Source organism: Kogia breviceps, chromosome 4 (genome assembly GCF_026419965.1).
Source record: "Kogia breviceps isolate mKogBre1 chromosome 4, mKogBre1 haplotype 1, whole genome shotgun sequence".
Lineage (NCBI taxonomy): Eukaryota > Metazoa > Chordata > Mammalia > Artiodactyla > Physeteridae > Kogia > Kogia breviceps.
In genome coordinates, this window is record NC_081313.1 from 26,080,372 (window position 1) to 26,105,204 (window position 24,833).

The 24,833-nt window shown below is 38.6% G+C and overlaps 1 protein-coding gene across 2 annotated transcripts in view; it reads right to left on the reverse strand.

The window, feature by feature from the left end:
* Positions 1 to 182: 182 nt before the first annotated feature.
* The window catches only part of GOLPH3 (golgi phosphoprotein 3), a 52,160-nt gene continuing 27,509 nt past the window's right edge, over positions 183 to 24,833 (reverse strand). Inside the window, exons 2-4 of one of the 2 annotated variants that reach the window (XM_059060846.2) lie at positions 17,264 to 17,395; positions 11,723 to 11,837; positions 183 to 2,087 (exon numbers count right to left, since the gene is read on the reverse strand). In XM_059060846.2, the coding sequence (XP_058916829.1) occupies positions 1,663 to 2,087; positions 11,723 to 11,837; positions 17,264 to 17,395 (672 nt within the window). In that variant the 3' untranslated portion in view covers positions 183 to 1,662. The remainder of the gene's footprint in view (positions 2,088 to 11,722; positions 11,838 to 17,263; positions 17,396 to 24,833) is intronic. The other variant, XM_067030852.1, reaches the window with a different exon arrangement.

Below are 24,833 nucleotides of genomic sequence, written 5' to 3' on the forward strand. Positions count from 1 at the left end.
GGCTCACAAAGCCTAAAATATTCTCTTAAAATATTTTCTATCTGGCCCAATAAGAAAAAGTTTGCCAAGCCCTGCGTAGAAATATTGCCATACTAAACTAAGGCTAAGTAAAACTTCATCAGAAAGAAAACTAAAACCACAATGATTAGAATACAAAAATACAAATGACATGCATGCTCTGATTCAGGCACTTTCAAGATCATAGTTTATTTATTACTTCAGATAAAAAGATAGTATACATATTAGGGAATCCCTTAAAATTCAACTCTAAAGTTATACACCATCTAGTACTTTTGAATTGAATGTTAACCAAAAGTCTCTAAACACCTGAAAGCCCCACTAGTAACATGAACTATGGTAATAAAAAATTTGTTCAATATATAGTATTTACATTATGAAACCAATGGTGATACGATAAACAGTGATAAAGAAATAGTAAAAATAAACTCTAAAAAGCAAAGCTTTATATTCTTACAATGTGCTAATTATCATAATTGTATATAAAAATTAAAACATAGCAGAGCTTTCTGTTACAAAACTCTTAATCATCTGAGTTGTAGTCCTTACTTGCTAACGATTTACATGCAACATCTGCTAGTACTGACATTTGATTTTTTTTCCCCCAAGAAAGTGTGAGTAGATATTTATTTAAGAGCAGACATTAATTTACTTGTGGACAGAAAAAGATAAAACTGTACTCAAGATTAGTACTGGTCACAAGCCTCTTCTCTACAGAAATGATAAAAATAATAAGACTGAAAAAAATCCCAGAAAGGAGATGCATAGGCAGAGAGTACCATGAATGGCACAGCTCAAAAGATCTTGGGACCCATTAGACACACGTTTTCTCTCTCCTTCAATGATGAGAGGTCTCTTTTGCCATCAAATTACAATGACTGTAGCAAGTAAGGGGCACCAGGTGTACAACTAATTAAACCCTGCAAAATACTAAGACGGGCAGTGGTGGCCAGAAGAAGGAACAACTTGTATATGATTCAAACTATATACAGCGTAACTGGAATGCAGCTCATCCCAAACTGGCTGTGTGAAACAACTGGACCTTTATGATTTAATCGTTAAAATTATAACAAGTGTAATAATACAAGAGATTTACATGGGAAGCAAGATCCATGGGGCACTTTATATTATTTACTGTGTATTTCAATTTAAAAATAATTTTGCTAAGTATACATCTCAACTGAGGTCTATGTATAAAATGTCCTAATAGATACAGATATTTACCTTTGGTGAGTTAAAGGCCTTTTTGTGACTTCTGTCTGAATTGCAGGCAGAAGGCGAGATGGACATGCACAGGTGGGAGAAACTCAACCTGAGGTAATCCAAAAGATGTGCGCGTGGGGAACCTGGAGGTGCTCTGACAGTCAAAGCACACCAGAGCCCAGACGGGCAACAGTGAGGAAGGAGGGCAACAAGCAATGGAATGCCAGCATGGTGGTGAAGCTTTTCTCACAACAGAAAGAGAAAGGCCTCTCGTACCAGCAGAATCCTGCATACATACACAAAAGAAAAAGCCACCCACCACTTCATAAAACAAAAGCCAATTATAGTGTGGGAAGTACCAACTGCAGAAAACCAGAAGTCCCTGGAGGAAAAACGACTGGTTGCGGCGAGAGAAAGGAGGACGCTCGGCTCTGCGCAGGGTCACTTGGTGAAGGCGGCCACCACTGCCCACAGCACCTCGTTGGTGCTGGCCTTCAGACACTCCGCCTCGGGGTCTAAGTCCAGGAGCTGCCGCACCCGCTTGGTGGCTAAATCGTACTGCTCGTCCAGGAGGGGCGCGAACGCGTTCTCCAGGACATCCGAGGCGTGGGCCAGGTAGATGAGGGCCAGCAGGCGCTTGTCCATGCGGTGAGGGTCGTTCACCCATTTGTCGAGAACGGCTTCCTGCACCTTCTTGATGAGGCGCTGCTTAATGTTGTTGTTGGTGAGGGGATGTGTCGTCATGTCAAAGAGAAGGAAGTTCTGTTTCTCGGTTGTCAATACGCCCTTTTCTACCAGGTTTTTAGCTAATCGTTCCCGCACGTTTCTTAACTGATAATGCAATTTTAACGGATTCCACGTCTCACCTAAAAGAAAGATTCCCGAAGTTAGAAATAATAGGTATTATCTGCTAATCTTATTAAATTTTGTACTGTTAAAATGAACAGTAACATTTGACCTTTTTTCCTCCAGAGAAACAGAAGAAAATCCAACTATGTTTTCTTGCCAACTAAACCATGAACCCCTTGATGGCCAGGCCTTTGGTTTCTAAGCACCTGGAACATGATTTTCAGGCACAACAGTTACTCAAGCTGAAAGCAGTCTCCAAACCAGTTCCCCTAATGCGGAAATAAGCCAAATATCAATATTAAATTAATTTATGTTCGGCTTCTCTCTAGCTACTGTCAAAAAGCAGCCACTAGCAAAACATGAGATTTCTTTTCTGTTAAACACCCATCTGCAACAAAAAGAGAAAAGAATTAAAAAGTTTCCTGATTAATAAGTTATTCCTGAACTGCTACATATACCTGACCTATAAAGCTGGGGAAAGCCTGTTTAGGCAATGCTATTCTTTGCTGACAAATAATATAAACCTAATTATAGAAGGACAAAACATTTTCATCATTTTAATCTTGTCATCTATGTGTATTTCCCTTTGAGACAGAAATAACTTAAAATAAAACCAAGGGACTTCCCTGGCAGTCCAGTGGTTTAAGACTTCGCCTCCCAATGCAGGAGGTGCGGGTTGGATCCCTGGTCGGGGAGCTAAGATCCCACATGCCTAGCGGCCAAAAACCAACAACAACAAACACACACACACACACACACACACACACACACACACACACAAACCCAGAAGCAATATTGTAACAAATTCAGTAAAGACTTTAAAAATGGTCCACATCAAAAAAATCTTTAAAAAAAAAAAATATTTTTCACTAAAATAGTTTTTTTCTTTATAGAAGACTAGAAGAAAATACATCAAAATATTAATCTTGATTATGTGGGGGATTATATGTGACAAATTTTCTTTTTTATACTTTTTGTGTTTTCCAAATAATCTCCAATGAACATGTTAACCATTTGGGTAATTTTTAAAAAATACTATAGTAACTTTGTAAATTGGGACGTGTTAGAGATCAACCCCCGGCACCTTTATTATATGCAAAAGCTGAAATTTTGTAATATTGAGAAAAAACAAATTGTACTGTCTACTACAGCAGCCATTAACTATATAGGGCTATTAAATTTAAATTAGTAAAAAAACTCAGGGAATTCCCTGGCAGTCCAGTGATTAGGACTCCATGCTTCCACTGCATGGATCGAACTCAGGTTCGATCCCTGGTCAGGGAGCTAAGATCCTACAAGCCCCGCAGCACAGCCAAATAAATAAATAAGCAGGGAAAACAACTCAGTTCCTCAGTTGCCCTAGCCACGTTTCAAGTGCTCAACAGCCAAGTGGGGTTAGAGGTTACCGAGCGGACATCACAGAAATAAAACATCTCCACTGTTGCAGAAAGCTCTAGTGGAAAGTGCCGCCTTAAAATACATTAGTATTCAAAATTATTTTGCCATATGACTTAACACTGAAGAATATGGGGCTATGATTGAGTAATTAGTCTTGGACTTGCCTTCTGGACTTAAACAATTAGAAATCTGCATAAAATATATGAAACAACTGTTCAGATGCTAGTCACAAGGCAGCCCAGAGCTGTGATCTTTGAGAAAAACCTCACTGAGCCCTACTACTGCCCAAGCTTAATACCCAAAGGCACATGCCAGGCAGCAGAGCAGAACAGAAGACCTCAAGTAGAGCACAGGACTCACACTGTGTAAAAAGGCAGAGATCAGAGCTGGGGGAGGCTAAGGCAGCTGGCATATGCAAGACAGAGTACTGGAGAATAGTGGACTATGCAGAATAAGGGCTCTAGAAATCTGCGTGGTGTTCGCTTGAGTCTGGCTAAAAACAAAGCCACATGTGTGATGGTGAGAAACTCCACAAAACAAGGTAAAAAAAAAAAAAAAAAAATCAAGAAAATTTGTAATGTGAACAATTCCAAGAGTTCACAGAGGGCTAGGGAAAATCTGAATGCCAATTAGCCTGAGTGGAAAGGTCTCACTTTCCACCCAGGACATTCAGAAAGGATTCCAAAAGGATCACATCTTAGTAATAGGGCTAAACTAGCCCTTGAGTAAAGGCTACTCCAGATCTGGCCTAACAAAGCTTACAAACAAACTGATCCACAAGTAACTTAACTGCCTAGCAAAACAAATTTCAACAGTCTTTAAAGACAAACAAAATTCAGCACACAACAACACAGCATTCACAATGTCCAGCATCCAATAAAAATTACTAAACTTGTGAAGCAGCAGGAGAATGTGACCCAAAACTAAGGGGAAAAAAAAATCAACAAAAACAGTCAAACAAGGACTTCCCTGGTGTCTTCCCAGTGGTTAAGACCCTGCACTTCCACTGCAGACGGTGCAGGTTCGATCTCTGGGTAGGGAACTAGGATCCTGCATGCCACACAACCAACAAAAAAAAGTCAACCAAATCTGACATGACCCAGAAATGACAGAGACAATGGCATTAGCGGACAAGGAGTTTAAAATGGCTATTATAAATATCTAAATAATTTAAAGGAAAGCACAATGAAGAGAAAATGACAGCTTTTCTTTTTTAAAGGCTAAATGAACTGGAACTGCCATTTTACATTTTTATTCACGCTGTAAAACTAGGGACTTGAAAAAAAAAACTGTCAATTAAATAATGAAGAAATGGTACCATGAATCATTATTAAAGTCATCTTCTACATTTAAAGAAAACATAACCGTGACTTCCCTGACAATCCAGTGGTTAAGACTCCCCGCTTCCACTGCAGGGGAAACGGCTTCAATCCCTGGTCAGGGAACTAAGATCCCACATGCCACGAGGCACAGCCAAAAAAAAAAAAAAAAGATTAAAAGCAAAAAATAAAGAAAACAAGATAACCTTTTCAAATAAAAGACCCTGGCAAATCAGCTTCCACAAAAAGAAAAACAATCATTGCATTCAATTTCCTTGATAACTTCAAAAAGTAAAAGAGCTGAAATATATTTGGGGCCCTATTAGATTTTAAAGCTTAATAGTATAAAAAAATATATAACTCAATAATAAATGAAATTCTACTTACTTTCAATTTCTGGTGTTAAATTAGCCCACACCTACATTTAATGTTAAGAATTCATTACCAAAAACAAAAAACAACAAAAAAAGAGAAATCATTAACAGTTACTTGATGAAGCACTATAGAATAGGTTATGAGAGCAAGCTCTGGAACCAGACTGTTTGGATTTGAATTCCAATTCTGTCATTTCCTAGCAGTGCAGCCCTGGGCAAGGCTTCTTACCTATTCCTCTGTCTTTTCATCTGTAAAGCGATGAAAACAACTCTTTCCAGCTCACAAGGGTTATTATGAGGATTAAGTTAAGTTAAAGACATATAAAGTTCTTAGAATAGAGCCTGGTACATGGTAAGCTCGCAATAAACGTTAGCTATTATTATTTATCCATGTGCAGACTCAGCACTTTGGCAGAAAGAGTTTATCCTATTTATAATGGTCTAAAAAAAAATCATACTAGGTACTGAGAATGCAGACATTAGTAACACATTTCTTTTTTTTTCAAAATTTATTTATTTTATTTATTTATTTTTGGCTGCGTTGGGTCTTCGGTGCTGTGCACAGGCTTTCTCTAGTTGCAGAGAGCTGGGGCTACTCTGCGTTGCAGTGCACGGGCTTCTCATTGCGGTGGCTTCTCTTGTTGCGGAGCACGGGCTCTAGGCGTGCAGGCTTTGGTAGTTGTGGCTCGCGGGCTCTAGAGCACAGGCTCAGTAGTTGTGGTGCACGGGCCTCGTTGCTCCATGGCATGTGGGATCTTCCCGGACCAGGGCTCGAACCCGTGTCCCCTGCGTTGGCAGGCAGATTCCTAACCACTGCGCCACCAGGGAAGCCCTAGTAACATATATTTCTAACTCTAGAAATTTTAAATCAAATGAAGGGAACATTCATAATATAACAACTAACTGTACTTAACTGGCTAGAATAAGATGTAAATAGGGCCATAAAGACAATATGAACCAAGAGCCCAGAGGAATAAGAAATTACTTGAGTTTGATGTTAAGGGCACACATCTTTCAAAGGTTAGTTATGACTTTCATTTTTCAACTGTTGTACCAACCCACTGTCTCCCCAACAAATGCCTGCCGTAACTTTCACCAGACAGTCTGGGTTTGGTTTTGTCTTTTCTAATATCATTGGCACGCGGTAGGCAGCCTTAGGCACCAGGCTAGAATTAGCTAGGCTGTGTTTTCCGACATTCTTAAATGACTTTTGGAAATTCAAACTAACAAACACAAAATAATCAATAGCCAAATTTATGTAAAAGCCCATAGAAAACTACAGTTCAAATCCAAGGTTAATTAATTAACTATACTCATAATAATAATTTGTCAGTTATCAAAGAAGTACTATTCCCTGGCAACTAACTAGTCAATTAGGAAGTTATTCTATGTCTCAGAAAACATCTTGGCTATCTATTCTCAAATAATTGTTGGGGCAGGGGAGGGGGGTTTAAGATTATTCTAAGAAACTTATGGGTCAATTTCTCTTTACAGACCTAAAAAAAAACACAGAAATCCCTCTGATGCTGGTATACAATGATTTTTTCCCTCTCATTGGAAATAAATGGTATTAGCAGTTTATAACCTACTGTCTATTGTACTGAAGTCATGCTAATAAGGTTTATCCACACCTTATCCACAATTAAATCTTACATACTGCACCCCATAGGACAAGTAATGCTTATTACAAAGTTCCTGTGACAAATTCCTCAAATCCAAAATATGCTACCTTAGTTTAGTGTTGCTACTAAGAAAGAGAAGAGCCTGAACACAGACCAACCTTCAAATAATGTGTTCCATTTGTGACTGGACCTTTCTCATTTATGGGCAATCATTTCTGCCTCAGAGGAAGTAACAAAAAAGGACTCAGACATCATCATCTTTTGATGCAGTTCCCTGGAAAAGGGCAAATCTTGTGTGCCCACTCCAACAAAAATGTTATTCAGCTTTCCTCAGATATTTTTTTTAAATGAAAAAATCCTGTAAGCAGAAAGCTAAACCAGTATGGGTAATATGTAAATGTTGTTTGATACTATTTTGAACACCCCAAAAAAGGCACAATAAAATAACTGAGTGGTGGGGCTTCCCTGGTGGTACAGTGGTTAAGAATCCACCTGCCAGTGCAGGGGACACGGGTTCGAGCCCTGGTCCAGGAAGATCCCACATGCCGCGGAGCAACGTGCGCCACAACTACTAAAGCCCGCGCACCTAGAGCCCGTGATGCGCGTCAAGAGAAGCCACCTCAATGAGAAGCCCGCGCACCACAATGAAGAGTAGCCCCTGCTCGCCGCAACCAGAGAAAACCCGTGTGCAGCAACAAAGACCCAATGCAGCCAAATATAAACAAACAAACAAACAAACAAACATAAATAAATAAATAAATAAAGTGAGTGGTCAAAGTGTCTTGGCATCCTGACATTTCTGCCTTTTATTTTTTTCTATTTGGGCTTTTGCTTTTTAAATTTTTTTATTTTAGTTGATTTACACTTCTGTCTTTTATTTTAAAAGAACCAAATTAATCTAAATCCAAAGAATAAAGTTACCCCTGAGATTAGCATACTTAAGACAACAGTATAAACTGGGTTGGGAGGAGGGGAGTTGGTTAAGTGAAGAGAAGATACAATAAAAGTTTAACCTATACTATCTACTTAAAGATTTAGCTGCTTCAATTTAAGCAGAATGTTGAATACCTTTTAAATATGCTGTAACAAACCCCCAATGGAGGAATAATGTTCAAAATTCTAGATTAAAAGATGTTACTGTGATTCATACTGTCATTCATTCTAAATTACTCACTATGCAAAAAAGACTTTATAAGTTATACAAGCAAATTTTAAATGTATTTATAGTTCACTCTTTTATAAAGGAAACTGTGGGAAGTATATACGGAGAGGAAGTTCTTCAAAGGGTATTTATATCCCACTGCCCAACAATTACTTCAGTGAAAATGACATACTGGCAGGCACCTAAATAACTCCACTACAAAAAACTTCCATCTTCCTTGACATCATGTTACCCAAAAAAAGCAGCTTTGTTCATAAATTCGGCAGTCTAGCGACACCTTGTGACCAAACTGATCAATTACATGTCTTAAGACCAGAAAGCAAAAAATACTCTTCTTGAAAACAGAAAGTAGTCTTTAAACTTTTTTCTCTTTGCCTCAAATACACATATTTATAACAAGATATATAAGTAATATTTAAATATCAGTAATTTTAACATGTATATATGCACACTGTAAATAACAATAAGATGAACCCCTGGGTATCCATCCTCCCACCCCAAGTAAAGAAGAAAGCTTCATCAAGACCTTAGATGCTTCCCTTGTGTCTTCTCTGTCTCAGAGGTAACCACCAAACAAACTTAGGTTAATCATTCTTTTTTCTTTACATAGTCTCACCACCTATGCACGTATCCCTCAACAATACAGTACAATACTAGGTTTTGAAAACCTAGTAAAAAGTACAGACTTAACTTTTTAAGGATAGGTCCACCAATTTTACCACCCCCTCTAATCGCTCTGAACAGGAACACTTCCTTCTTTCTGTCTCATTTTTACCTTTCAAAGGCCCAATCCAAGTTCCACTTCCTCCAACTACTAAAGCTCCCAAGGATTTCTCTTCTCTGGGATACTGCACTTTCAGAGAACCATACTGTTAAACTCTAATCTGTTATCAATCTGTTATTAGACATACACAACTGGGGACTTCCCTAGTGGTCCAGTGGGTAAGACTCCGCGCTCCCAATTGCAGGGGGCCCAGGTTTGATCCCTGGTCGGGGAACTAGATCCTGCATGCATGCCGCAACTAAGATCCTGCATGCCACAACGAAGACCCAGCGCAGCCTAAATAAATAAATAGATAGAAATACACAACTGTTCTGCAAATGAATTTTAACATTCTTTTAGTATAGAAGCACTTCTTTTTAAGTTTCACAGTACCTACATCAGCATTGCTGCAATAACTGGTATTTGATACCACTCATTATTTTGAAGCAACTAAAAAATTTTAAATCGACAAATGACCCACAGAACTGAACACTTAAAAATGGTTAATGGAGGAAGAGAGGGAGGAGGAGGAGGGAGGTGGAGGCACTGTGGCGGAGGAGCAGGAGCAGGAGGGGGAAAAAAATGGTTAAAACGGTGTTAGGTTGGATACAATTTTTTATTAAAAATCAGCAAGCACTAGCAGTACTTTAACTAGGTGGGAAGTAGATATTTTCTTAATTTAAAAGAAATGTGCTTTTTTCTCCTTCTCCCACTCCAGATTCCTTTCTTTTATGCTGAAATTACAGGTCATTCCTATTATACATCAGGAACATGCAACCAAAGTGCTGTAGGAGATATTTTGGCATTTACAGCCATCCTAAACTTCACAGGATGTTGTTTAAAAAAATTTAAAAACCACTTTCTTAGTATTAGCTTCTTTGGTTTACACAAATTCCTAACTCAAATGGACACTCTGTTTCACAAAATCTTAATTATATTTAATACTTTTGAGAAAAGCGTATAGACTTCTGCCCTCCTTTCACTCAACCAAGTGAGAACAGCGCACACAGCTCAAGTTGAAAACCACTTTCATTTATCATACACACTGAGTACTGGATAAGCTACATGCATAAAATGTTACATAACAGGTAACGTTTAAGACATTAAGCCACATTAAACGGTGAGATTCAACTCTTTGCAAGCCATACTCCCTGTGTACATAACAAAGGAAATCCAGTGGTCTAAGATATATTATTAACCCAAATCCCAATGTGCCATTAACATATATGATGTAAGATAGAGAGACTGTTGATGGATGAAGCATCTGAAAACACCTCCACGTGCTATGTGGCACCAAAGTGGATATCCAAAACATTGACGTTAAGGCAACACAAACTATATTCCATAAAAAGAACTTTAGCACTCTGACTTACCTGACTTACCTCCCAAAAGAGTAACTACAACTTGAGAAACCCTCCTTTTGGTCAGCTGAGAACCTAATTACAAATTCTAATTTGCACCACGGGAAGTGGTGGTGGCCAGCAACAGCAGCGCAACATGAGCACAACACAAAGACTGCTTAGGCCAGTGAGCTCCAGAGAATGTAGAAATGATCCGTCAGTTAGAAGGTATTAGCGCTTCTATTTTTATCTCAAAAAAATCGTATTTGCTAATATTTAACATATGGAGTTAACAGCATACCCTCACTGAGTCTTTGTCAGCTGGCCACAGTTTGCGGAATAGGTGGAAGGCTCACCCAAAGAGGGCTGACAATGTTCTGAGCGCTGTGACATACAGTCTTGGTATGTGCAGAGTAAGTACCTAGCTTTAACCAAACAAACTTTCATCAAATGGGTAAAGTAATTTTAAAGGATTTCCTACAAAACAAATTGTAATTGAAGACGAACCACAAAGAAGGAAAAAGGGTCACATGGAAGTTTCTCTTACTCAATGAGGTAAGAAGTTATCAGCAGATCTACAAGAGGGTGGTCAAAAACAACCCCTCAAAATTATCAAGACAAACTTGTGAATAAGCTTATGTTCTCTACCAATAAGAAGGAAGAATGAACCCTGTCATAAGTATAAAGTGCCCACTTATTGTCCTACTACCTAAGTTTGGAATATGTGTATTCACATTATAAATAAACACACAAAACTCAATCTTTTACTGATATAAGAATATCTTCATAATACAACTATTACTTTAGAAACTCTATTTGTAAGTGAGAAAAATGACATCATGTTAATTACCAATCTCTGGCAACCTCCAAACGTTTTTAAAACAGTCTAAATAGCAATATATTTGAACATGAAATGAAATGAGCATAGATGTGCGCAGAAGCTATGTTTTATATAACAGCAGAGAGGAACAACAAGCTAACTCAGGTCCTGTACTCCAGGAGTTTACTGTCTAGAAGATTAGACAAATATACAAATAACTTTAAAATAAATGTAGTCATTAGTGCTATCAACCAAGTAGGTGCTCCTTCCTACGGCTGCACTTCCTGTCTCCTTAAAGTTAGGGGAGGCCACGTGACTTGCTCTGACCAATGAAACCTGAACCACACGTCATTTCTGAGCAGAAATTTAAGAGCCTGGGTGCCCTGTCGTTCTCTCCTTTCCTTCACACTAGTGACTGACGGTGCTCCAGATGGTGGCAGCTCCATCTGCCCTGCTGCCAAAATGAGAATGAAGCGGCCTGTGACTGATTTACAGTATGAGTGAGAAAGAAACTGTTGTTTTAAGCCACTGAGGTTTTAGGGTCATTTGTTATCACAGCTTAACCTAGCCTATCCAGAATAAGGTAGCATGAAGTAATTTTGATAAAGAATGACGGGAGCTAAGGAAGCTAAGGAAGTATACTATATCTGATTCACATGCGCTCAGTTTTGTTAAAGGTGAAGTAATTTTAAAAACCACTCTTTTCCCTATTTAGAGACTGATTAACTTTCAAGATTGCCTAACTAACTAAACGAGCTTTTGGCTATTTTGTCTAAGTTCCTTTCAAAAGGATTTTAAACTTTTACAAAAATCTTTCAGAGAATTCAGTTTTTACTTTATACACAGAAGCTTACCACTAAGTAATTCAATCCAGTTCTGGACCGTTTCTGGAGGCTGAGTCTCCTTAACATGCTTTAGAGCTTCATCAAGAAGAACATCCCCTGTTGGAGCATCTGACTTACAAATCACCTAAAATGTAATCAACAAGAATCACATGATCTACTTGCTCTTTTTAAACAAAAAACTTAAACAATTATGCAAACACTTCATTATGCTTAAAGCCCCAAGTGTTCATACAGTATCAAAGTTCAGATTTTAAACTAATTCCATACTAAGGAAATCCAATATTTAACCTAACCAGATTAGCCACAGTCATGAACGAAAATTTAGCTACTGTGCAATAATTAGGAAAGCAAAATGGTAGAACAGTTTATACTCATCGTAATTCCTTTTACTGCTAAACCTTGGGCTATTTGCTCCAGAAATTCATTTTATAAACATTTATTAGTTATAGAAACAGACTCAATTATACATAAGAATTGAATACAGAATAAAGGTGGCATCTCACATCAGTAGAGAAATTAATTTTTCAATAGATATTACTAAACAACTGGCTAACAAATCAGAGGTAAAGCAAGACTTGGCTCCGCAGAGCTTATACCACAATAAAAGGTAAAGATTTAAATATGGAATATAATTGAGGGGATGAGAAAGTTTTCTCAAAATTGTGACAACAAGCAGTATCCTTGAAAATACCAATAGGTCTGATTACATAAAATTTTTAAATACTACAAAACTTTAAGTTAAGGTGGCTATAGAAGCCACTTTAAGAGTAGAAAAACCAGAGGTAGGGTATGAGAGAAGAAAACGCTACACGGCTTTAACCAAGTACTAGATCTTTATAGCCTTCAATAACGTTCTTGGCTAAACAAATTTCTAGTTGAAATTCTATAATATCAAAGTTGAATTTGTTATATTACCTATTAAGATGTTATGAAATTTAACAGTATTATTTTAAAAATGGGAGTCTTCTCTCAAACTTGTCCTTGACAACACATCCTTTCCTTTTCGCTCAATCTTATGAAAGGTTAAAAAAGCAAATACGGTATCTGAGACAACATGACCCAATGGGAATATAATTAGAACCAGAAATAGAAGCCACAAACCTATTTTAAAACTTCTTAGTAGTTATATTTTTAAAAATGAAAACAGGTGAAATTAATTTTAATATAGTAATAAATATTTTTAAATTGAGATTGTTTTACATTCTTATTTTTCCATAGTAAGTCTTCAGACATCCAGTGTGTTTTTATTTACAGCATGTCTCAATTTGCACTAACCACATTTCAAGTGTCTGGCTCATAGCCACATGTGGCTAGTGGCTACCATCCTGCACAGTGCACATATAGAACATCATCATCACAGAGAGTTTGATTGGAAAGTACTATTCTAGACCATGCTTTTAGTAGGGGGTCAGAGAGAATAAGAAAAAAGAAAGGAGAACTTTGGGAGAAAAAGCTGTATGTCTATATGCTACGGTCATGCCACCACTTCTTACTTCTCACTTACTCCCTAAATCTTCTTCCATCTGGCCTTAACACCCAGTGCATGCCCACACCCCTTTGAGAATGGTCTCACGGTGACAATAAGCTGGGTATAGTTGGATCTTTTTTTCTTATGAAATTCTGCCCCCCAAATCTCTCTCAGATGAACTATTTTTCTCCATCACCTCTGCAATCATTCTAATCTTCCTAATCTGATTAACTTTCCTTGGATTAAGTTCCCTAACTAGCTTCCCTGAACTAGTTTTAGCCTTTTTCAATCCATACTCCTCACTGATCTTTCTAAAGGTAAATCTTATCATGACATTCCAGCTTCTGCTTAAAATTCTTCAATAACTCAGAGCAAGTTCCAACTCCTTAACAAAATTCAGCAATGTGTGGCCCACTAGTAAATATTCCTGCCCAAACATATAATTTATATTTAGGGTTTTTCTTCTTGGAGGACAAGCCTCATTCTTAAATATAAACAAATAACCAAGGATGACAAGACACTTGAAAGTCTTCAACAAGGAAGAGACCAAAAGAGAAAATAAGAACTGAAGAAACAGATAACACAGATGAAGAAAATTCTCAAAAGAGCAGTAATAGCCTCAGGGATTTAAAAGAAAACCTTACATCCATAAAACAAGAAGAAGAAGAAGCCACAATACAAAAAAAAAAGGTTCCTGAAAATCAAAAACATGAAAACCACAATAAAAAACTCAACAGAGGATTAAAAGGTAAGAGAGACCAAGAGAATGTCAATTATATCTCAAAAAAGCTAAGGAAACAAACCAGAAAGAAAAATAACATAAAAATCAGAAAGAAAATAAAGAACAGCCAAGAGGTCCACTCCACCTTATACAGTTCTAGAAACAGAGTGAAGATACAAGAAATAAAACTTTCCAAAATCAAAAGACACACATTTCTATATTGAAGAAGTCCAAGAATAGTGAATTTTAAAAGACCCACATCAAGGCATATTATACAATTTCAGAACACTAGAGATAAACAGAAGATCTTAAATGCTTCCAGAGAAGAAAAAACAGGTATCATACAAAGAATGACAATCAGAAGGGCATCAGACTTTAACAGCAACTCTGTATACTAGAGGACAATGGGGAAATGCCTTAAAAATTCTGTGGGAAAAATCTAACATTCTATTCCCAGCCAATCTGTCAAATAGAAATATGGTACAATAAAGGAATTTTCAGGCATGCAAAGTCTCAAAACATTCTCCTCCCACGAGGGTGGAAGAAAAACATTAGATTCAGAAAACAGGGGGCTGAAAGCAGTAAAAAAAAAAAAAAAAAAAAGTGACAGGAAGTCCCAGTAGAACCAAAGTATAACCAACCAGTCCAGACTGGAGCACAGGCAAATTTTAATGCAGTTATCTGATGTATCTGAACATTTGAAAATTAATAATCTAACTTTTATCTGATGGAGCATGTAAGAAAAAAGGAGAGCTTCACAGAAAACTTTTAAAAAAGGGATTAACTCTAGAAAAAAAGAGAACTATCTAAGAAAGGAAATCATAGGATATAACTTAACTCTATAGAAAACAGTATTAATATAGTTGTAACAATATAAAACAATCATTACTGTTTCGCCAAAAATTATGATATAACTCTATTAGGAAGATTGAAAGGTAGGGGTAAAAAGTGGTATGTAAGAAAGCCAAATATTCATCTATATTTTTTTGGCTGCGTTGGGTCTTCGTTGCCGTGTGCGGGCTTTCTCTAGTTGCGGCGAGCAGGAGCTGCTCTTCATTGTGGTGCACAGGCTTCTCATTGCGGTGGCTTCTCTTGTTGCGGAGCACGGGCTCTAGGCGCATGGGCTCAGTAATCGTGGCTCGCAGGCTCTAGAGAGCGGGCTCAGTAGTTGTGGCGCACGGGCTAGGTTGCTCCGCGGCATGTGGGATCTTCCCGGACCAGGGCTCAAACCCGTGTCCCCTGCATTGGCAGGCGGATTCTTAACCACTGCGGGACCACGGAAGGCCCACAAGTATCCATCTATTTTAAGTAATATATCTAAGTAAGTAAAGAGCATCTCCAACTGATTTATCAAGAAATGGCAGTATAAACTTATTTAGAAATATGGAAGTAAATGCCCAAATAAGTGAAAACTGTAGCAAGGCTGAATGGTGACCCCCAAAAGATGTTCATGTCCTAACCCCCAGAATCTAATCCCCAATAAATCTTTGTAGATAAAATTAAGTTAAATCAGATCTGGAGATGAGATTGTCCTGGATTATCCAGATGAGCCCCAACATGCAATGAAAGTGTCCTTACAAGTGACATACAAAGGAGAGGGTGATGTAAAAACAGAGGACAGAGAGAGATGCAGCCAAAAGCCAAGGAAAGTCTCAAAGCCATCAGAAGCTAGAAGAGGCAAGGAAGAGCACATTGTGGCCTCCAGAACTGTAAAGAGAATTAATGTCTGTTGTTTCAAGCAACCAAATCTGTGGTAATTTGCTAAGGCAGCCTTCCGAAACTAATACGAGGACTGAGAATGGCTGCCGCCCAGATACAAGACTAAAGAGTGGAGAAGGGCAGGTAGAAGATTGCTATTTTTTTTGTTGTACGTCTTTAAGTACAATTTGATTTTATAACTATCATATATGTATTATCTTAATATAATCAATCATTATTTTTAAATGACTAGATTAAATCACATTGAAGTATTTTTCCAAAAGACCTATCAACTGCCTAGTTAAGATCATACAAACAAGTAGATTGAAATAAAAGGCCCATGCAGGCAGGGAACATGTGTCTCTTGGTCTCCAGCGTATCCCCAGAGTCAAGCGCAATGCATGGAAGACTTAAGCACTAAATAAATAAATGATGAATGAATAAATGAACAAAAGAGCAAATAATTTGTTGATAATCAACACAAAACTGGTTCTTATTCCAAAAACAAACAAACAGTATCAAAATCTTTTCACTTTAGGTCAGGGCTCCATAACATTAATGTAAAATTACTTGTAATTTCTATTATTAGTAGTAGCCAATGTGTACATTTCATTGATAATTATAATGACAAATTCTTAAGGTTTCTGTCCTCCATAAATCTATGGTTGCACAGTAAAATAAAAATTTTATTCTGCTTTATGACAGATATCTAAAACAGTAACTTCAAAACTAATCTCATGCCAGCTCATTTGACTCTAAATGACTAGATTTAATTTTATTATTCCACAAGGAATATCTTCTGCCATACCGTGTTTACTTCGCATACAACCTTCAAGAATACATTTCTTTCTTTCCTATAGGATTATTACTCTCTCTGGCATATCAATCAAAAAATGTTCAGTTTTTACCTAAAACTTTTTGGATTTCATTATAAGACAATGTTTTAAGGAAAAAATAGCTTTGAAACACCCCACATCCCCCAAGAAACAATGACAGACTAGAAGAGAAAGAGTCTTGAATATTTTAGATTGAGGTTAAAGTTAGAAATTCTAAAAACTAGTCAATAATACCTCTATTAACACAGACCTTCACAGTGGAGAGGCAGAGATCTGAAAACTATTTGTATTCTGGCAAAAAGATCAACAGCCTATGGGTAGTTAATTTGCACAATACCACTTTTGAGTAGTTATGTCAAGTCTTCCAAGTCATGGCTTTCAGGAGGAGCAAATACAGTTTGGAGTCTTTCTGAATATGTAGGATGCAATGGCCAGTGATCCTAACAATGAATTACATTACTCATTATGCGCAAAGAACCAAAAACCCAAGGATGCAAGAAAAGATATGGAAACATGATTCAATAAAGACTTAACTTTAAAATCAACTTCTCTTCTTTAATTTTTGAAAGCTATTAGTAAACAACAAGGTTCTACTGTATAGCACAGGGAATTATATTCAATATCCTGTGATAAGCCATAATGGAAAAGAATATTTTTTAAAATGCATGTATATGTATAACTGAATCACTTTGTTGTAAGCAGGAATTAACACAACACTGTAAATCAACTATACTTCAATAAAAAAGAAAACTATTAGTAGAAACAGTCTTCATTTTCAGGCAGCACAAACTCTTTAAAAAGGAGATGTTATATAGGCCCCCTCTTACCTTTCTTGTTAACAGACTTTTACGTCTCATTCCACAAGCCTCTAGCTGTAACCTTCCTCTCAACGCTAATTCAATTAACATACAGCCACGTAATCCAGATGATATACAGTCATTCCAAAATGATGTGTAACCCTATTTAAAAAAGAAAACAAAAGAGCTAATTTACTTTGAACTCAGAGTCAAGAACAGAAATACTTTTCAGCCAAAGTTATTTCTTGGGCCTTTTACCTTGCATGTCTTTCCATTATTAAAATTAAAATACTGAAAAACTACAGTTACTATACATTATTAAACTAGGATTTTCAGGGACTTAATGTCTTTTCACCACTTTCCTTACATGTAGATAAACAACAAATAACTTTGGAACTCACTAAGTTATGTGCTAATTAGGCTCTTTCAGATTGCAGGCATCAGGGCTCACCCACTCAGTTAACCTTAAATTATAGTGGTTTATTACTAGTATACGTGGGCAAATTAAGAAGCTCAGGAAAAATAATCTAGCCCAATGTAGCCTCATGGAGAATTAGAACATCGTTCAATGCTGTTTACAATAAAAATACAAGGTTAAATTTGGAAAAACATATCAGAAAACCTACATATGGGGCCATGCCTGAGGTTCTGAATAACAAACTGTAAAGCGATCGGATTCCCCCACCCCAAGAGAAATTTAAGGGTAACATCCAAGGTGAAAAAACAGCCAGACAGAATGAGACTGATAGACATCCAGGGATCTGGGAATTCTCAAGTGAAACGGGCATCACCAGATAAAGTCAGGGTACTCTTTGAGAGCTAATAACTGGGACTGTCCAAATTATGAAGCCATGAGCTTTGCCAGCAGAGTTGCCAGCTATTAGTTTAAAGCACCCAACTCTGAAGAGAAAGCAGAAGTTATAACTGGTTCTGGTTAAGGCTCAGAACAAGGTTAACATGTAATTTTGATGGGAGGGAGAACAGGTGAATGGATTCTTTGGAGAATGGAGGGCCAGGAATAGGGACGCCTAGACCCTTGGTTTCGGTACTTTCTTGAGGTCAGTCTTGGTACGTTGCCAGGTCATGGTGGTCAGCTTGTATTTAAGAAGATGACTGACCATCAGGGTCCGTGGGACTTCACCACTGACACAAGGACTTAAATGATGAAGTTACCACTTCTGAGAATTAAGGCTTTGGGAAAATAAAAATTTGGATGAAGGGAGCCACAAGGAGATAAACAAAAATATCAATTCAAAGAGGGAGATTTAAATGTGAGGCAGGGGAAGCTAACACTTACTAGATTTGAGGGAATCCTTTTAAACTTAAGTGTTAGGGATCTGATTCAATTAAGACTGCCAGATATTAGTGGTTAATAAGACCAATAACTTACGGACATTAGGTACAACTGATGGCTTCTGTATCCATCCAAAACAATTAAAGCCCTAGGAAGCCTAGGAATGGATTCACATAAAATCAAAGTTACAGCTACCGGGCTTCAATTGGCCTGGACATACAGATGGAGTTCCTAGGTGAGCCTCTAAAAACTATAAACAATAGAGTACACCTCATAAAACAGTGATGGATGTAGACAGGACCATGCCCTGTCTCTGCAGCCTGGAAATTTCAGATGAACAGTACTCATTAGAAGCTTACATTTGCTAGCAGAGAACGAAATACACCTCAGCCTCAACTGCTCTCAGAGTAATGGCATAGATGTTAGCAAAATGGAGTCTTTAATAACAGACTTTAAAGATCTACATTTAATGAACGGCTTTTGGGCATTAACATAAAAAGACATATGCTTAAACAGAACTGATTTCATGCGGGAAAATAGACAAATGGGCGCAGACAGTTCTGTAGCAAAGCTTCTGGGACACATGAGCAATATTCCAAAAAGAATGAGGCCATCAAAGCCGTACCAAGGGGCTCCCCTGGTGGCGCAGTGGTTAAGAATCCACCTGCCAATGCAGGGGACACGGGTTCGAGCCCCGGTCCGGGAAGATCCCACATGCCACGGAGCAACGAAGCCCGTGCGCCACAACTACGGAGCCTGTGCTCTAGAGCTCACGAGCCGCAACTACTGAAGCCCGCGAGCCTACAGCCCGCGCTCCGCAACAAGAGAAGCCACCGCAATGAGAAGCCCGCGCACCACAGGAAGAGTAGCCCCCGCTCGCCGCAACTAGAGGAAGCCCACGCGTGGCAACGAAGACCCAACGCAGCCAAAAATAAATTAATTAATTTTTTTTAAAAAAGCCATACCAAGCAACAGAACAGTCCAGCATGTTGATGACACCTGCTAAAATTCGCATCATAAAAGTAGGATCAGGAATTAGGCAAATTGCAGGAGGTAGGAGGCGCGGGAGAAAGGGTACTGAAAAGGGCAGTGTTAAATTAAAAAATTTTATGGTATTACTGGATAAAATGACAACGCCATCCTTAAGAATTACGTCTATTAGAGGGAAAGCAGTATGCTGGAAAAGAGTCAAGTGAATCTGGTCATGACCTAGGCCAGCAAGATTCTGCAGTGAATCCATGTCACACATGTGTGAGCAGAACTACTGAGAAGTCGGAGCACCAGCGTAGGCCTTGCCAAGTGCTAAAGAGCCCTCACATCTTCTCATCTCTAGCGTTAACCTTAAAACTAGATTTTTTTTTTTTTTTTTTTTTTTTTGTGGTACGCGGGCCTCTCACTTCCGTGGTCTCTCCTGCCGCGGAGCACAGGCTCCGGACGCGCAGGCCCAGCGGCCACGGCCCACGGGCCCAGCCGCTCCGCGGCACATGGGATCCTCCTGGACCGGGGCACGAACCCGCGTCCCCTGCATCGGCAGGCGGACTCTCAACCACTGCGCCACCAGGGAAGCCCTAAAACTAGATTTCATTGATCCCCAAACATATATTTTAGAAGTTCAGTATCTCCATATGAGATAACGGATGCTAAACCTACTGTGGTAATCATTTCATGGTACAGGCATGCCTCGGAGATAACACAGGTTTAGTTCCAGACTCCAACAATAAAGCCAATATCACAATAAAGCAAGTAACACAAATGTTTCGGCTTCCTAGTGTATGTATATAGAAGTTATATTTATACTACACTGTAGTCTATTAAGTGTGCAATAGCATTATGTCTAAAAAAAAAAAGTATATACCTTAATTTTAAAATACCTTATTGCTAAAAAATGCTAACCATCATCTGACTACGCAGCATTGCCACAAACCTTCAATTTGTAAAACATACCATATCCATGAAGCACAATAAAGCAAAGCACAATAAAATAAGGTACGCCTGCATATGTAAATCAAACCATGATGCTGTACACTTTAAATTTATATAGTGATGTATGTCAATTATCTCTCAATAAAACTGAGGGTAAAAGTTTTATCTCTGATATTGGGATGCATTTTAAATAGATGGTACCTTAGATTAAAGGAAATATGGTATTGTAACTACTGAGCTAACCTTAACCCATGGAAGAGGGAAGAGACAGGTGGCCTAGGCCTCACAGGTGCCCAGCAGTGTAACGATGAACTAGAGCCTACCGTGTCAGTTACTGGGCATCTTAAAACTTGGTACGAGACTGGGTGACTGAACATCCAGATCCAGGCATGCCATCAACCTGACTTCTCAGTGGAAAAGATTTTATAAGAGCAGGTCAGCAACAACCACACTGCCCAGAGAATTCTGTCCTCAGATAAACCACTACTCTCTGAAACAATTACAAGAAGCTGCAGTCTAAACAGGATGGTTATATATTCAGGGCATGAATGTGTTTATGCCCCAGTAAAAATCTTGTACCCTATCTGTCAAAAAGGCAAGCCAGCCACATTAAAAAAAGATGGTTAAAATAGGTGAGGAAGACCTGACAGTATCAAGCAGTTTACGATTTGGTTCAAAAGCACAACTAGCTACATGTGCAACCGTACTGTGAGAGAGTAAAGAAATAGCAATGATGGGGATTCCCTGGCAGGCCGATGGTTAAGGCTCGGTGCCTTCACTGACGTGGGCCCGGGTTCAAGCCCTGGTCTGGGAACTAGGATCCCACAAGCTGCACAGCAAGGCCAAAAAAAGAAAGAAATAGCAATGATGATTATTATAACAAATTATGACTATGTATTCAGTGACACTGCTCAGCTCTTGTGCTTGGAAGCCAATAATCATTTCAGATCACCCCCAATGGGTATGAGATTCTACCACCAGCAATGAAGGAAACAGCTTCATATCCCAGGTTAGTCCAAGGATAGGGCACTAGTGCTCAAAGTTCAGGGTCACACCAAGGGAGAACCACTGGCCAGGCAATCAACTTACTGATGAAGCAGCAGCACTGCGCTGGGAGTACTAGTAGCCACAGGATCTTGAGGATGTCCCCCACTCACTGTAGAAGACTCAACTGGGCCCTGATGGAGGCTGGACAACCAGCAAAAAAACCAACTATTTGGGGGCCCTACAAGTTCAAGATTATGATCAGAATCAGCTCCTATTCCTAAAATAAAATGGGAGAGGCAGAGATATGCCAAAGAGAGGTGGATCATACACTGCCCTCACAGAATCCAGAGAAACATTATTTCGTTAGGTTCATGGGTCCAAAACAAGGGGAAACATGCAAGAATAAACGGCGCATTAAGACCCTAATACGGTTTTCCTGGTGAGTTGTGCTGCTAGAAAATCAAAACGGGCACATTCAAAAGTCATACCATGTGCAGCTCACAAGCCACCAACAAAACCAAGAACAGAACACAAGAGACAGGGAATCAGAAGGGCCTGAAAACTAATGCAAAGAACCTCTACTTGCCTTTCACCAATCTACTTTAATAATAATAACCAGGGGGCTTCCCTGGTGGCGCAGTGGTTGAGAGTCCGCCTGCCGATGCAGGGGACGCGGGTTCGTGCCCCGGTCTGGGAAGATCCCACGTGCCGCAGAGCGGCTGGGCCCGTGAGCCATGGCCGCTGAGCCTGTGCGTCCGGAGCCTGTGCTCTGCAACGGGAGAGGCCACAACAGTGAGAGGCCCGTGTACCACACAAAAAAAATAAAAATAAAATAATAATAACCAGGCAGGTGGAGACTTTCCCAATGGAGAGCCAGCTAAACTGACTACAGAGTGCTCCAACCAATCTTACGTTGTTGGTAATACTCAGCATCAGACACTCAGACAAATGGCCAACCTTTAGGCAGACCTCAAGAGACGCTTGTAACTTAAAACTGGGATAAATGACCTTTACCATATAGTATGCCACTCAGAAGCAAGGAGCTAAGTAGAAAGAACGAATGGTACAGTAACGAGTAAGGCAACGATACGAGGGACAGCTCTGCAGACACAATCCTTCCCTCAGTGGGCAGTTCCAAGATCTAAACTTAGGGGACAGAGACTACATACATGAAACCTGACGTTGCTGCAGATCTAAGCAACAACCTCCAACACAACTTTTTCTCAGTGATAAGAGAACATTTATTTGGATCTCTATTTGCCTGATTCCCTTTTCTTCTCAAGTGGCTCAACTTGAATAGGGGAAAAGGGAAATGCTCACTGGGCCCCTAAATATGCAAACACTGAGTTCTCATCATTCAAGTTACAAGCTCCAGAATATTTAATCAGAAGACGTTTGTTGTTTAAGACTGAACTCGAAAGGCTGGCCACCTGCAATAAAATATTTAAAGCAGTGTACAAATATCATTAAGAGGTATACAACCAAAAGTATTATGTGATTTTCCTTCATAGAACATAAACACACACACACAAAAAAAATAAAATGTAATCACAGAATAAAAAATATAGATTATATATATATATATATAAAAAACATGAAAAACAGGTACAAAATAGTATATATAAAGTATGACCCTAATTTGAAATTATATAAATATATATGCATAGAGAATGTTTATATGTATTAATACATAAAAAAACCCTTCTGTATTAACATATAAAACCCACAACTACTGAAGACTGTGTGCTCTAGGGCCCACATGCTGCAACTGAGCCCACGTGCTGCAACTACTGAAGCTCGCACGCCTAGAGCCCACGCACCGCAACGAAGAGTAGACCCTTGCTGCCACAACTAGAGAAAGCCCGTGCGCAGCGACGAAGACCCAACACAGCCAAAAATGAAATCTAAAAAAAAAAAAGGCACTTTACTTATTAAAAAAAGGCAGCCTACTATATGGGATATATTTGCAAATGATATATCTGATAAGTTAATATCCAAAATATACAAAGAATTTATACAAGTCAACATCAAAACAACGAGCAACAACCCAATTAAAAAGTGGGCAGAAGACCTGAGTAAACATTTTTTCCAAGGAAAACATACAGATGGCCAACAGACTCATGAAGAGATAATCAACATCACTAATGAACAGGGAAATGCAAATCAAAACCACAATGAGATATACCATCTCACACCTGCCAGAATGGCTATCATCAAGAAGACAAGAAATAATAAGTGTTGACAAGGAAGTGGAGAAAAGGGAACCCTCGTGCACTGTTGGTGGGACTGTAAATTGTAGCAGTCACTAAGGAAAACAGTATGGAGGTTCCTCAAAATTAAAAATATAACTGCCATATGATAGGCAACTTGACTTCTGTATATTTACTTGAGGAAAACAGAAACACAGGGCTTCCCTGGTGGCGCAGTGGTTGAGAATCCGCCTGCCGATGCAGGAGACACGGGTTCGTGCCCTGGTCCGGGAAGATCCCACATGCCGCGGAGCAACTAAGCCCGTGAGCCATGGCCGCTAGGCCTGCGCGACCGGAGCCTGTGCTCCGCAACGGGAGAGGCCACAACAGTGAGAGGCCCGCATACCGCAAAAAAAAAAAAAAAAAAAAGAAAACAGAAACACTAATTCAAAAAGATATATGCACACCAATGTTCACAGACCACTACTTACAGTTGCTGAGATATGGAAGCAACCTAAGTGTCTACCAACAGATGAATGGATGAAGAAAATGTGATATATATATCACTGAAAATTTCTACTACTTTCTAGTATTTTGTCTTTCTTTAGCATATTACTGCATTTATATATATATATATATATATATATATATATATATATAAAGGAATACTACTCAGCCATAAAAAAGAATGAAATTTGCCATCTGCAGCAACATGGATGGTCTTGGAGGGTATTACGTACGCTAAGTGAAACAGGTCAAACAGAGAAAGACAAAAACCATATAATCTCAGTTATATGTGGAATCTAAAGATAAGACAAACAAAATAAAATGAAAACAGACTCACAGAAAACAAACAGGTGGTTGCTGGAGGGGAAGGGGATGGGAACAAAATAGGTGAAGGCGATAAGAGACACAAATCTAAATTTATTAAATAAATAACATACAGCATAAGAAATATGGCCAGTAATATTGTAAAATTTTGTATGGGGACAGATGGTTACTAGACTTAGGTGGTGATCATTTCATAATATATGAAAATGTCAAATCACTAAGTAGTACACTTAAAACATAATATTGTGCATCAACTATATTTCCAAAAAAAGTAAATAAATATATACCCAAAGAAAGAAAGGAAGAAAAAAAAGGAAGGAAGGGAGGGAAGGAGGGGAAAAGGAAAAGGAAAAAAGAAAAGGAAAAGGAAAAGGTA